A 15,705-nucleotide genomic window follows, 5' to 3' on the forward strand; every position below is an offset into this window, starting at 1 on the left:
GGACAGAAGGACAGGATAATACTGGACTCTGTCACATCAGCATTTTGGACCCCAGGCCGAGCACTGGGACTCTGGAGGGTCATTAACTGTGGAGCACAGGACCATGGGAGTGAGGGGAACTCAGCCAGAACATGTTAGGTGGGCAGTGCCTATGAGAGCCCCAGAGGAGACAGTAATTCTTTCCTAGAAATTGCTATTGTTTGAAAATGATGTTAAAGCCTGTTCTGCCCCCTAGCCATCTGCAGCGGCTGAGACTCCCTAAGCCTCAGTCCATTTGTCTCTGTTCCCCCTCCCTCCTTCCTGTGTGGCCTGATCTGGGTTTGGAAGGGCTGCAGAGCGCCCGCCAGGAGGCCACACAGGCCGGCTGATTCACAGAAAACCCTGGTCTTCTGACAGCCAAGTGTCAAGGACGTGAACCCCTAGGATGTTTCCTGCCCTGGCTCAGGCCCCCGGAACCAGCCAACCTGAGAGCAGGGCTCACCACCGGAACCCATCTCCGACATTTCACGTCACTTCATCAGCTGTTATTCCCTTGCCATGTTCTCGCCTACTCAGACATTTGTGTCATGGAGATAACCTTTTTCTAATCTTATTATTAGTCACTCAACACAGGTAACCCAGTTTTCCCAAATGATCTATGTCATTTATAGAAGGCACCATCAACTCCTACTTAGCTGTGTTCCTGAGTTTTGATCCCTGGTGTAAACAGCTAGGTAGGCATGTAAGAGTGTGTGCTTGAGTGCATGGGGTTGTGGCTGAGCGTGAGTTTTTCAAGGAGACCACTGGGCCAGGATAGGGGTTTGCAGTGTGTGATGTCTGTGCTCTGGCCATCAAAAGGTCTGGTTTTGGGGGACCGAGCATTGGTGCTCCAGGTTAAGTCCACCTAGTACCAAGCGCAAAGATTCGGGTTTGAGCCCTCAGCTCCCCACCTGCAGGGGGGTAGCTACACAAGCAGTGAAGTAAGTCTACAGGTGTCCATCTTTCTCTGCCCCCTCTCTATCTTTTCTTCCTCTCAATTTCTCTGTGTCCTATCCTATTTTTTAAAAGGGGGGGGGGTGGCCTCCAAAAGCAGTGAATTCTAGTGCTGGCACCAAGTCCCAGTAATAACCCTGGAGGCAAAAAAAAAAAAAGTCTGGTTTTGCATTTTCTGTGAACATTCTTTGTTCAAAGCATAGGGGTGCCTGAACCAGCTCCCCTCGATCAAGGGATCATCACATGAAATGAACCCCAAAGTATAGCATCCCACTCTAGGGTTAAAAACCTACTAAAGGGGAGTCGGGCAGTAGTGCAGCAGGTTAAGTGCACGTGGAGCAAAGCACAAGGATTGGTGTAAGGATCCCGGTTCCAGCACCCCAGCTCCCCACCTGCAGGGGAGTCACTTCATAGGCAGTGAAGCAGGTCTGCAGGTGTCTATCTTTCTCTCTCCCTGTCTGTCTCCCCCACTCTCTCGATTTCTCTCTATCCTATCCAACGACAGCAACAACAACAACAATAATAATAACCACAACAATGATAAAACAACAAGGGCAACAAAAGGGAAAAAAATGGTCTCCAAGAGCAGTGGATTCATGGTGCAGGCACCGAACCCCAGCAATAACCCTGGAGGCAAAAAAAAAAAAAAGAAAAAACTACTGAAGATATCTGTTGGTTTATGGGGGTCTGGCAGTAGGGCAGTGGGTTAAGTGCACATGGCATGGAGCACAATTACCGGCATAAGGATCCCGGTTGGAGCCCCAGTTTCTCCACCTGCAGGGAGGTCATTTCACAGGCGGTGAAGCAGGTCTGTGGATGTCTGTCTTTCTCTCCCCCTCTCTGTCTTCCCCTCCTCTCTCCATTTCTCTCTGTCCTATCCAACAACAATGACATCAATAACAACAATAATAATAACCACAACAATGAAAAAACAACAAGGACAATAAAAGGGGAAAAAATAGCCTCTAGGAGCAGTGAATTTGTGGTGCAGGCACCAAGTCCCAGACTTGGAGGCAAAAACAAAACAAAACTACTAAAGATATCTGTTGGTTTATATTGCTCCATTTTCTTCCTTTTTCTTTTCAATTTTTTGTTAGTGGTTTGACATTGATTATTTACAGACTTAAGAGTATTTCAGAGTGTAGTTTCACACCTATACTTGTGGGCATATAACTCATCACATCCACCACCACCATCCCTGTGCTCCCTGCCCTCTGCCAGTCACCGTAGTTTAGTGAAATCACTGTTCTGCAGTCAGGTTGCATGCTGCTGAAGGCTTAGATGATGGTCACTGCAGAGAGAGCAGTTTTTTCCTTTTCACATAAGGGTCAGTGAGGCTGTCACACCACTGATTCTGGCATTCCCGGCCTGACCCACAGTCACAGCTCCTGAGCTCTGTGACTGAGGCTGCATTTGGGCTCATGGTAAAAGCTACCACCAGGTTGCTGTGTGTGTCTGTGTAGGGGATGGTGATCCTGGCTTCATCTCACAGGAGTCTCATCTGCAGAGTTTGGGGCATGACCACATAGGGCTTCACTTTTGTGCCAGGGAGAGACAGCTTTGAGTGAAAGGACGTAACTGGGGGGTATCTGGCAGAGGGGCCTGAGGACAGATGGGTCCTTTGGGTCATGGGGCTTAGAAGGTGGGTAGGGCTGGTCTCTGGCTAGCCAGAGGTGGAAGCCAGGTGCCTAGAGCTGGGCTCTAGCCCTGGAAGTGGGTGCTGGGCTGGGGAGATGGGAAGGATGGTCCTTTCTCCTATGTTCTCTCCAAGAGGGCTGCCCCCTTCTGTCAAGAGACTCCAGAAGCCCCTCTGGGGATGGGTCTAGGGCTGGGGGAGCCCCTCCTCATCACTTGAGCCAATGGCTGAAGGCAGGTGGAGACTGCTGAGTGTCCCTCTGCCCCACAGGTGGACAAGACAGAAGACAAGTCCCTGGAGGAGCGGGGCCGCATCCTCATCTCCCTCAAGTACAGCTCGCAGAAGCAAGGCCTGCTGGTCGGCATTGTGCGCTGCGCCCACCTGGCCGCCATGGACGCCAACGGCTACTCGGACCCTTACGTGAAAACGTGAGTGTGTGGTTGACCGCCCCGTCCTCTGCTCACCTCAAGGGCCAGGAGGGCAGTGAGCACTTAGGAAGCACTTGGAGCTGTGCAGAGGCGTATTCCCCTCTGCTCCTTTGCCCACTCTGTGGGTTAAATCTAATCAGCCCTGAGGCAAGGTAGATAGCATAATGGTTATGCAAAGAGACTGTCATGCCTGAAGCATCAAAGTACCAGGTTCAACCCCCCATACCACCATAAGCCAGAGTTAACCAGTGCTCTGGTGAAAAAAAAAAAAAAATTGGGAGTCGGGAGGTGGCGCAGCGGGTTAAGCGCACGTGGCGCAAATCGCCAGGACCTGTGTAAGAATCCCAGTTCGAGCCCCCGGCTCCCCACCTGCAGGGGAGTCGTGAAGCAGGTCTGTGAAGCGGTGAAGCAGGTCTGCAGGTGTCTATCTTTCTCTCCCCCTCTCTGTCTTCCCCTCCTCTCTCCATTTCTCTCTGTCCTATCCAACAACAACGACATTAATAACCACAACAATGTTAAACAACAAGGGCAACAAAAAGGAAAATAAATAAATAAATAAACCTTAAAAAAATTTTAGTGTTCAGGTGTATGGAAATATATTCAACATAGAGTATTTATTTATTTATTTATTCCCTTTTGTTGCACCTGTTGTTTTCTTATTGTTGTAGTTATTGTTGAAAGGGGTGGGGAAGAGAGAGAGAGAGAGAGACCTGCAGACCTGCTTCACCGCTGTTGCAGATGGGGAACCAGCGACTCGAACCGGGATCCTTGTATGCATCCTTCTGCATAGTATTATGCGTGCCTGAGCCAGGTGCGCCACACCACCCAGCTCTCTTTCTCCCCCTCCCTCTCAATTTCTCTCGTCCTGTCAAATAAAAATAGAAAAAGAAGGGGGGTCAGGCGGTAGCACAGCAGGTTAAACACAGGTGGCGCAAAGCGCAAGGACCAGCATAAGAATCCCGGTTCGAGCCCCCGGCTCCCCACCTGCAGGGGAGTCGCTTCACAGGCGGTGAAGCAGGTCTGCAGGTGTCTGTCTTTCTCTCCCCCTCTCTGTCTTCCCCTTCTCTCTCCATTTCTCTCTGTCCTATCCAACAACGACAACAACAATAACAACAATAATAACCACAACAAGGCTACAACAACAAGGGCAACAAAAGAGGGAATAAAAGGCCTCCAGGAGCGGTGGATTCATGGTGCAGGCACCGAGCCCAGCAATGACCTAAAGGCAAAAGAAAAATAGAAAAAGAAATGCTGAATGAGTCCCCAACTTCACTCCAATAGCCAAACGGTGAAGCGGCCTGCAGGTGTCTATCTTTCCCTTTCTTCCTCTCCCTCCCTCTCAATTTCTCTCTGTCCTATCCGGCAACAACAATAACAGCAACGACAACAATGGGGAAAATATGGCCACCAGGAGCGGTGGATTCGAAGTGCAGGCACTTGGCCCCAACAATAACCCTGAAGGCAAATAAAAATAAAAAAATAAAAATAAAGCTGTGTCTCTCACAGCCAGGGCAAGGCCCAGCCACTGTGCCACAAGGGATTTTGGCGGGCCCTTAGACAATGTGAGGCAAGAGCTTTCAGTCATTTGTTTCATAGACACTCATGGTGCTACCCAGTGTCCAGCACCAAGCTTGGCACCAAGAAGCATTTGGTGGGTGAAGCAGAGGTGTCTTCTGCCTCCAGTGCCCCCTCAGCACTTGTCACTCAATTGTGAGACGTTCTGCAGAGGAGAGGCTGTGGGCCTCCTGTCCTGGCTTCTGAGCCCCAGCTTTGTGCTGACCCACTAGCGCGACCTTGGGCAAGCCCCGCCACCTCTCTGAGGCGCTGCGGAAGACAGCCGCTCGACATCACTGTCTGGGGAATCAGTGTGCTTGCAGACAGCAGGTTGGAAAACCTAACTGCCCTTTTCCTTGAAGGATGAATTGTTAGTGTTGCCCGAAAGACCTTTCTCCTTCCTCCAAAAGCTCAGTGAGGTAGCAGTGATTGTCGCACACTCCTGGGAGTGTATGAAATCTGCTGCCATTTGTACTTTTACAATATTGACTTCACAACATATAGGTTACATTTCTTTACAATTTCTCTTTCAGAGAGAAATTGAGGGGAAGGGAAGATAGAGAGGGAGAGAGACAGAGAGACACCTGCAGCCCTGCTTCACCACTCGTGAAGCTTTCCCCCTGCAGGCGGGGACCAGGGGCTTGAACCCGGGTCCTAACCAGGTGTGCCACCGCCTGGCCCCCATAGGTTACATTTCAAACCTGCTTTCTTATTCTTTAAAAAGATTTTATTGACTCATGAGCAATGATAAGACAAAGAACCAGACATCACTCTGTTATATGTGCTGCCAGGGAATGAACTCAGGACCTCATGCTTGAGAATATGTTTTATCCACTGCACCACCTCCCAGACCACGAACCTGCTTGCTTTCTTTCTTTAAAAAAAAAAAAAAAAGAGTCGGGTGGTAGCACAGCAGGTTAAGTGCAGGTGGTGCAAAGCACAAGGACCGGCATAAGGATCCTGGTTTGAGCCCCCAGCTCCCCACCTGCAGGGGAGTCGCTTCAAAAGCAGTGAAGCAGGTCTGCAGGTGTCTGTCTTTCTCTTCCCCTCTGTCTTCCCCTCCTCTCTCCATTTCTCTCTGTCCAATAACAACGACATCAACAACAATAATAACTACAACAATAAAACAACAAGGGCAACAAAAGGGAATAAATAAATATTTTTTAAATCTTAAAAGAAAACCAAAGGTAATAAGAAGCTCTAATAAAAAACCAACTCTGCTAAAAATGTTTTTCTGCTGAGAAACGTGAGACCTGCAAAGCAAGGACATGCTCTCTCAGTTGCTGGAGGAGCCACTCACTTTCCCCACCACCACTGACTGACCCACCTTTGCTGTGGAGTCATGCCAGGGAACCCCACAATTAGGACTTTGGGGAACAGGGATAGCTGTGCAACCACCAGAAGCTCTTCTGGGCCGTACTGGCTCCCTCTGCATCCACAGCATCTCCCCACGCTCCACCTGTCCACCATTCTCATTCCAGGTACCTGAAGCCAGATGTGGACAAGAAATCTAAACACAAGACTGCAGTAAAGAAGAAGACCTTGAACCCTGAGTTCAATGAGGTACAAAGGCTGATGAAGCTGCTAATGAGACATCTCTCCTAAGCCGGAAGGCCCTGGAGGGGCTGGAGTTTCCAAGGGTCACTGTGGGAACAAGCTACAGGGGGGCAGAGGGTGGAGAGAGACCATGAGAGACAGGGAGACCAGGGTGATCCAGCTCAGGTGGTGAGGGGCCTGAGAAGCTCTTCAGAGGCCCTGCTGATGGCATGTGGCCGTCAGGGGAGGGGCAGGGAAGGAGGTGCCAACAGCAGCAGGAGGAGGAAGTGCTGAGTGGAGGTGAGGATCTGAGATGCTAGGAGGTCAGGGTGGGGACCCTGGACCTCAGCCCAGGGATTGAGTGTGACTGGGGAGGCGCTTAGGGCCCTGGGGCAAAGCATCAGCAATCCAGGGGTGAGCAGAGGAGGCTGGAGAGCTGCTTCTGGAGAATGGGGGGGACACCAGGAGCTGAAGGGAGAGAGGGTTCCACCAAGAAGGGAGTGACTAGCAGAGCCAGACCCAGGAGAGGTCGGTCAGGCATGCCAAGGCCACCAGTGTGCGGTGAGAGAGTTACTCGGAGACCAAGAGGCAGGCGTGTTGGAGGGGAGGAGACTGAGGAGCTCAGCTAGGCTACTGAAGGAGGCAAGACAGGTGCACCTCCACCACTGTGCACTGACTACCACCCCCGTCACTTGCCCATCTCCACACCTGGTATGTGCCAGGCTGAGTGGTGGAGCTCTCACGCTCACCCCTGCCCCCTTCTGGCCACTAGGAGTTCTGCTATGAGATTAAGCATGGGGACCTGGCCAAGAAGACCCTGGAGGTCACCGTTTGGGATTATGACATTGGAAAGTCCAACGATTTCATCGGTAAGATGCCACTTAGGGGAAGGGGAGTGGCTCACCTGGTAGAGCACACACCTGACCACATATCAGGATCCAGGTTTGATCCCCACCCCCACATGAGACCATGGATAGAGACACTTCAGATGTAGTCAAGTGGTGCCAAAGTGACTCTCCTCCTCTCTCTTGTGTCTCTCACCCTCTATGTGAAAGAAAGGAAGGAAGAAAGAGAGAGAGAGGAAGAAAGAAAGAATCTGCCAGGAGTGGTGGAATCATGCAAGTCCAAAAATCCTGTTTGCAAAGGAAATACCCTTCAGCACATGCCTGTCTTAGATTTTGCAAAGGTTTTTATTATTATTATTATTATTATTATTATTATTATTATTATTTTCATTATCTTTATTTATTGGATAGAGACAGCCAGAAATCGAGAGGGAAGGGGGTGATGGAGGAGAGAGAAACCCGCAGCCCTGCTTCACCACTCACAAAGCTTCCCCCCTGCAGGTGGGGACCAGGGCCTCGAACCCGAGTCCTCGCGCATTGTAAACATGCGCACTCAACCAGGTGTGCCACCACCCGGGCCCTTTCCAAAGGTTTGGATAAATCAGATCACAACCCCTCCCTGTGCCCAGACAGCAAGGTCTCAGACACTGACTTGCCTACCTCCAGGTGACAGGAAGGCACAGACATGGTGAGGTGAAGATGCGTGGGGCTCCTCACAGTCGTCTGTGATGGGCAGGCATGAGAGGCAAGCCCTGAATTCCTGGTGGGCCTGTCACAGTGGGGCTCCCCACACCCTGTGCACCTTTTTTCCTGTCCCTTTGTTCTGCCACTGAGCTCCCCCCTGGTCCCAGATAAAAGGAAGGACAGAGGGGCCTGATAGGGCTAAGGGTGTGGCGTGGTGGTCAGACCAGTGTCCACCCTCAGAGCCTACTGAGCAGGGCAAGGAGCCTGGCCCTGAAGCTCAGAGATGGGGGGCTGGGGGCAGGTGCTGTGTCTGAGGGTAGACATACCCTTGCTGCTCACAGGTGGAGTGGTCCTGGGCATCAACGCCAAGGGTGAGCGCCTGAAACACTGGTTTGACTGCCTGAAGAATAAGGACAAGCGGATTGAGCGTTGGCACACGCTTACCAACGAACTCCCAGGAGCCGTGCTCAGTGACTGACCCCACCCACCACCACCCTGCCCCTGCCTGCTGGCCCAGGCCTCCTCAACTGCCACCCAGGGCCTCAGCCCCCACGTTCAGGGGACAGCTGCCTGAACACAGAGCCACAACAGCCCCTGATGGAGGCTGTGGAGGGCATGTTGGGCAGAGCTGGGCCTGACTTCAGCCCCCCTGGAGGAAGGGGGAAGAGAAGGATGATGTTGGCCTCAGGTCCCTTCTGGGGGAAGTGGTTGAGGCCACCCCAGGGGCAGGGACTCTACTTGGTGTCATCAGGAAGTCACAGGAGACCCTGGCTGAAGAGCAGGGGCACAGGCCGGCAGGGGGAGGCTGCAGGCAAGGGAAGGAGAGAACTCTAAAGAAAAGGTTGCCCCAAGAGGAGACCCGGCTGCATAGGTCGCTTGTGGTGTCACTGGGAAAGAAAGTGGGCAAGTTAGCCTGGGAGCCAGCAGTCAGGTGAAGCTGCCCGGGGCTCCCAGTGGACTCGGGCCTAAGCTCCACGCCCCCTGCGGTGACTGAGCCCAGCCTACCCACTTGTACCTCAGCTAGTGTGGAAGCTGGAAGCAGAGCATCACGGGGGCTGAGAGCCACCAAGCCGCCTGGCTCACTGGCCAGTGCTGCAGAGCCTGCTTGCTCAGCTGGAAAGACAGGAGAGCTCTCCTGAGGGACTGCCTGATCCAGGTCTCCAAGGATCTGGGCCCACAGAGAGAAGAGCTGGATGGCTGTGGAAACAGCCTGGAGAAATGGAGATCCTATCAGGGTGCTGTGGGGGGAAGCTACAGGAGGGTCTGGGGAAATCTGTCATGACAGGAGAGGAGCTCGGGGTGATAGAACCCATCCCTGCCGCCCCCCCCACACACACACACACACTCCCAGCTGCCAGGGCAGCAGCATAGTGGTCCAGGGTCAAGTTCAGCATTCAGCCTTGCTTCCAGACATCTGATCTCTCTCTCTCCTCCGGGGAAGCTGGAGGGTGGAGCCTGCCTCACTCTCCCCAGTGAAGCCTCAGGTCACGGAGTGGTGTGTTTCATGGAAAGAAGTCTTCCTCATCCCTCCCACTCTGCCCATCTAGGTGCAGGATGAGGGTTCATGCCCCCACCCCACCCCGGGTTGGTTGTCCAGGCTGGGATGTCCCCTCAGGAGCACCTGGCAGCAGTCCAGGGCCTTGTTTCTGGACTGGCTGTACCTTCCAGGGTACAGTAGGGAAAGTAGGTGCTAAGCTTACAGAGGCCTGCCCACACTGACACCGGCTGTGAGTGCTGCACAGGGCCCGAGGGTTGGGCCTGCTGCTGCCAACAAGCACATCACCATCCGAGGCCTGGGCTGATGACTCAACTCCCACTAAGTGCCCATTAGCCCTTCCCATTTGCAGGGAAAGTAGGACTCCAGCCGCACACACAGCCTGGAGCCCTGGTTTTCCCCATTTAAGAAGATTGTACACACGTTTCACATGCAGTCTTAATGAATCTTCATATGCCTGTGTGGGTAGATGTGTCAGCCCCGTTTAGCAGGAGGAAACTAAGGTTCAGAGAGGCTGCATCACGTGCCAAGGTCACACCACTGGGAACAGCTGAACCAGAACTCAAGCCCAGGTCCTCTGATAGCTCCCTTATATCCAGTGGTGGCCCAGGGGACACTACTCAGCACACCCCTCCCCCCTGGGCAGGGAGACTCTAGTGGAATACAGGAGGGTAGTGTCTCAACTGCCAGATGACTGGAACGACCTTAGGGCTTCCCAGGCAGGCACCTTGGCTGCCTCAACGTCAGAGCTTGCGGGCGTGACCTTGTCCCCTCCCCCTCCCCATGCAGTCAGGATAGGGCATGGGGACAACCAGACGGACCACCACGGATGGGACTTTTGAAGTGCTGCCTTCAGAGGGAAGCCTCCAAGCCACTGTGAAGATGTGGAAATACTAAACATCTTTGAAGGGGCTCTGTGCCACCAAGTACAACGTCCTTTCTAGACGCACAGGGAAACGGAGGTCCAGCAAGTGAAGGGGCTCCACAGGGCAAGAACCCAGCTTCCTTCTGCTGCTCTGTCTGTGCGAGTGTAGACTTGGTCCCACCAGCCCAAGTAGAGAATGCAGCACTGGGGCAGGAGCGCGCGCACGCGCGCACGCGCACACACACACACACACACACACACACACACACACACACACACACACACACACACACACACACACACACACCCAGAGTGCCAACACCCAGGCACCCTTCTCTACACCTTACTGTCTGTCTCTCTCTCCCTCCCCCCCCCCCGCGTTGGACCCCAGACTCTGCCATGATGGGCCCCACGCTGCCTGTCTCCACCGACCTATAAGCCCCATAAAGCTAGGAAAAAGTGATGCCCTAAAAGGAAGTCATTCCAAAAGTCAGTTATCAGGAACGCGCTGCACCCACCTCCGCCCCGCCCGCTGCCAACACTAGCCAGTCCCCAGCGGGCCGTCTTCCAACCCTGAAGCGGTAACCTCCTGACCTCTACCGGCAAGAACGAGGAACTGCGCCTCCCCGCCCGTGCATGCCCTGCCCCTCTGTTTCTTCTCTAACCAAAAGAGCCTCCCGCTGCATGGACTCTGGCTGTTGTGGACGCAGACTCTAGTGCGCTGCTTAACACCGTTTTGCTACTATGTAAGGCTGCCAAAACTCCGTTAACTGCAGCCCCACACACTTTTTGTATATCCTTCTGAAATACCCGAAGATGTCATTTTTAAGTCTTATTTGTTAATATTTATAAAGACATATACTCCAAAGTAAATGGGAACACTCATTGCGGCCACACTGGCTTGGAAGCCTTTTTTTCTTTTTATTTATAAAATGGAAACACTGACAAGATCATAGGATAAGAGGGGTACAGTTCCCACCACCAGAGCTCCATATCCCATCCCCTCCCCTGATAGCTTTCCCATTCTCTATCCCTCTGGGAGTATGGACCCAGGGTCATTGTGGGATGCAGAAGGTGGGAGGTATGGCTTCTGCAGTTGCCTCTCTGCTGAGCATGGGTGTTGGCAGGTCCATCCATACTCCCAGCCTGTCTCTCTCTTTTCCTGGTGGAGTAGAGATCTAGGGAGGTGGGGCTCCAGGACACATGGTGAGGTCTGCCCAGGGAAGTCTGGTCATGGTAGCATCTGGAACTTGGTGGCCCAGGCAAGACCAAGGCCCTGATTGGTCAGGTAATCTGTCACTCAGATAGATCTCCTGCTCCCTTCTGACTTTTTTTTTTTCTTCAATGTTTATTCATTTATTTAATCAGGGAAAGAGGTACCAGAGCACTGCTCAGCTCTGGTTTATGGTGGTGCTAGAGATTGAACCTGGGACTTAAGATCCTCATGAAAGTCTTTTGCAAAACCAGTACACTATGTCCCCAGCCCAAGAAACTCAATTTGGTGGTCCAGGAAGTGGCGCAGTGGGTAAAGCATTGGACTCTTGAGCATGGGGTCCTGAGTTCAATCCCTGGCAGCACATGTACCAGAGTGATGTCTGGCTCTTTCTCTGTCTTCCTATCTTTCTCATTAATAAATAAATAAAATCTTTTTTAAAAAGAAAGAAAGAAACTCAATTTGATAGACATGAATGGGCAGGCTGGAAGAATGGTGACTGCAGCTTAGCACAGTGTCTCATCTGCTCTCAAGAACCCATTCGAGAAGCCAGGCAGATCTCAGTCCCCACCTGGGGGGGGGGGGTCAATGGACAAACGACTTCACAAGCAGTTAATCAGGTTTTCACATCTCTATCTCTCCCCTCTCAATTTCTCTCTGTCCTATTTAATTAAAATTTTGTTTTGTTTTGTTTTTTTTCCTCCAGGGTTATTGCTGGGCTCGGTGCCTGCACCATGAATCCACCACCCCTGGAGGCCATTTTTTCCCCCTTTTGTTGCCCTTGTTGTTGTAGCCTCGTTGTGGTTATTATTATTGCCCTTGTTGATGCTATTTGTTGTTGGATAGGACAGAGAGTAATGGAGAGAGGAGGGGAAGACAGAGTGGGGGAGAGAAAGACACCTGCAGACCTGCTTCACCGCCTGTGAAGCGACTCCCCTGCAGGTGGGGAGCCGGGGGCTCGAACCGGGATCCTTACGCCGGTCCTTGCACTTTGCGCCACATGCGCTTAACCCACTGTGCCACCGCCCGACCCCCTAAAAATTTGTTTTTAAGACAGGAAGGAAAGTGGGGGACGGAGCCAAAGTGGTGACTTGGAAACAACAGCTGGCTTAGGCTCCTAACAGAAGCAGCTTACAACCTAGGATTCTCTGGATAGGACACCCAAGTTGCAGATGCTACCATGACACCAACCTGACTTCCCCGGGCAGACGACCTCACCAATGTATCCTGGAACCCCATTTCTCCAGAGCCTTGCCCCACTACGGAAAGGTAGGGACAGGCTGGGTGTATGGATCGACCTGCCAATGCCCATGTCCTGCAGAGAAGCAATTACAGAAGCCAGACCGTCCACCTTCTGTACCTCAGAATGATCCTGGGTCCATACTCCCAAAGGGATAAAGAATAGGAAAACTTTCAATAGAGGAGATGGGATATGCAACTCTAGCGGTGAGATGTGTGGAATTATACCCCTCTTATCCAACAGACTTGTCATTCATAATTAATATCAAAAAATCTTCCCAAGGGAAAAAAAAAAAAAGATGGAAGGAAGGAAAGTGGTCCGGGAGGTGGCTCAGTGGATAAAGCACTGGATTCTTGATCATGAGGTCCCAAATTCAATCCCCAGAAGCACATGTACCAGAGTGATATCTGGTTCTTTCCGCCTATCTTTTTAGTGAATAAATAAATTCTTTAAAAAAAAAAAAAAGGTGGGGGGAGGAAGGAAGGAAAGAAAATGGCCATCAGGCGCAGTGGATTTGTAGTGCAAGCACTGGGCTTCAACCATAACCCTGACGGCAATAAGAATAAATAATTAACCAAACAGCCAATTTGAGGTGGAGTCCCACATTAAAGGTAGTGAAATTCAGGTTCAGAAGTTAAACTATTTGTGCAGAATCACAGTGAGAGAAATAGGACTTAACTCATGCCTCCCAAGACTGTTTCAGTGGAGATATTTCACAGTGGTAGTCTAGTGCACCAGGCTTGCCTGTGGGAGGTCCCAGGTTTGATCCTTAGTTACACCACTAACAGTAAGGGGTGAGCAGTGCTCTGGTCAGACAATAATAATAAAGGTTGCTTGTGTCAGACAGGAGCTCTCCTGGCAGGGTGTGTGGCTTACCATGTGCAGAGTCTAGGTTTCAACCCCAGTGCCACAAGGGAATGACAGGCTACTTGAGAATGCTGTAGAGATGTGATGTGATGTCTCTGTGTGTCTCTCTACTTGAAATAAAAAGAGTAAAAAAAGTCAGCCTGGGAAGAGTAAAATCACACATGCACGAGGCCCCAGTGCCGTTAGAAAGAAAGGAAAACACTCTCCAATTCTCTGTCCTATCCAACAACGACGACATCAGTAACAACAACAATAATAACTACAACAATAAAACAAGGGCAAAAAAAGGGAATAAATAAATGTTTAAAAAAATAAAAGGAGGAAAGACAGATGCCTGCAGACCTGCTTCACCACCAGGCAGGCCCCATTGTCATTTTGAAATGTATTATTATGATATTTACTGTCTGACAGAAGAAATCAAGAAGGAAGGGGGAGTTAGAGAGGGAGTGAGAAAGAGAGACCCCTGCAGCCCTGCTTCACCACTCACAGAGCTTTCCCCCTGCAGGTGGGGGCCGGGGGCTCAAACCCAGGTGCTTGCTCACTGTGACATGTGCCCACCACCCAGCCCCCATGATCTTATCACCTTGTAACAAACTATTAATAACAATTTTTTTTTTAATTTTAAATATTTATTTATGGGAGTCGGGCAGTAGCGCAGCGGGTTAAGCGGACGTGGCGTGAAGCACAAGGACCAGCTTAAGGATCCCGGTTCGAGCCCCCAACTACCCACCTGCAGGGGAGTCGCTTCACAAGCGGTGAAGCAGGTCTGCAGGTGTCTATCTCTCTCTCCCCTTCTCTGTCTTCCCCTCCTCTCTCCATTCCTCTCTGTCTATTCAACAAGGAAAACATCAATAACTACAACAATATAAAAGCAAGAGCAACAACAAAAAAATGTATTTATTTGGGAGTCGGGCAGTAGCACGAGTTAAGCATACGTGGTGCAAAGCTCTATTACTGGCATAAGGATCCCAGTTCGAGCCCCTGGCTCCCCACCTGTAGGGCAGTCGCTTCACAGGCGGTGAAGCAGGTCTGCAGGTATCATCTATCTTTCTCTCCCCCTCTTTGTCTTCCCCTCCTTTCTCCATTTCTCTCTGTCCTATCTAACAACAACAACATCAATAACAACAACTACAACAATAAAAAACAAGGACAACAAAAGGGAAAATATAAAAAAATATTATTTATTCCCTTTTGTTGCCCTAGTTGTTTTGTTGTTGTAGTTATTATTGTTGTTGTTTATATTGCAGTTATTAGGACAGAGAGAAATGGAGAGAGGAGAGGAAGACAGAGGGGGCAGAGAAAGATAGACACCTGCAGACCTGCTTCACTGCTTGTGAAAGCGACTCCCCTGCAGGTGGGGAGCCGGGGGCTCGAACTGGGATCCTTGTCCCAGTTCTTGTGCTTTGCACCACCTGCCCTTAACCCGCTGTGCTACCACCCAACTTCCAAAAATTTAAATAAATTTATGGGAGGGAGTCGGGTGGTGGCACAGTGGGTTAAGTGCATGTGGCACAAAGCGCAAGGACTAGCGTGAGGAACCCAGTTCAAGGCCCCACTCCCCACCTGCAGGGGAGTCGCTTCACAAGTGGTGAAGCAGGTACGCAGGTGTCTATCTTTCTCTCCCCATCTTCACCTCCTCTCTCCATTTCTCTCTGTCCTATCTAATGACAACAACAGTAATAACTATAACAACAATAAAAAAGGGCAACAAAAGGGAAAATAAATATATATATTTTTTAATTTATGGGGAAAAATTTATGGGATACATATGCCATGGAATACTACTCTGCAATCAGAAAGATGATATTCTGTCCTTTGGGATGAAATGGATGGAACTGGAGGTGATGATGCTTAATGAATTAAGTAAAAGTGGAACCTAGAGATCTGATACACATAAACTTGGGGAAAAAAACCTTTTAAGACTTGTAAGAACTAGTCATTCTCTTTCGGAGAACTTTGATGGTGGGTGTGGTGTGGAACCATCCACTGTAATCTTACAGTCTTGTGACAGACAGACTATTAATCACAAAGAAGAAAAACGAGGGGTTGGGCGGTGGCACTCTGTTTAAGTGCACATATCATTAAGTACAAGGACATGGGTTCGAACCCCTGCTCCCTACCTGCAGGGGACTATACTAATCTCCTCCTTCCCTCTCAGCTTCTCTCTGGTTCTATCAAATAGGAAGGAAGGGGGCTGGGTGATAGTGCAGCGGGTTAAGTGCACATGGCTCTAAGCACAAGAACCCGCATAAGGATTTCGGGTTGAGCCCTCGGCTTCCCACCTGTGAAAGGGTCGCTTTACAAGTGGTGAAGCAGGTCTGCAGATGTCTTTCTCTCCCCGTCTTCCCCTCCTCTCTTAATTTCTCTCTG

The 15,705-nt window shown here is 50.8% G+C and overlaps 1 protein-coding gene across 1 annotated transcript in view; it reads left to right on the forward strand.

Annotated features, from left to right (window-relative positions):
- Nucleotides 1-10,909, forward strand: part of DOC2B (double C2 domain beta) — a 28,338-nt gene extending 17,429 nt beyond the window's left edge. Inside the window, exons 6-9 of the mRNA XM_060204118.1 lie at nucleotides 2,879-3,036; nucleotides 6,072-6,153; nucleotides 6,899-6,995; nucleotides 7,997-10,909. Coding sequence (XP_060060101.1) covers nucleotides 2,879-3,036; nucleotides 6,072-6,153; nucleotides 6,899-6,995; nucleotides 7,997-8,133 — 474 coding nt within the window. The 3' untranslated portion in view covers nucleotides 8,134-10,909. The remainder of the gene's footprint in view (nucleotides 1-2,878; nucleotides 3,037-6,071; nucleotides 6,154-6,898; nucleotides 6,996-7,996) is intronic.
- The last annotated feature ends 4,796 nt before the right edge of the window (nucleotides 10,910-15,705 follow it).

Source organism: Erinaceus europaeus, chromosome 12 (genome assembly GCF_950295315.1).
Source record: "Erinaceus europaeus chromosome 12, mEriEur2.1, whole genome shotgun sequence".
Taxonomy (NCBI): Eukaryota; Metazoa; Chordata; class Mammalia; order Eulipotyphla; family Erinaceidae; genus Erinaceus; species Erinaceus europaeus.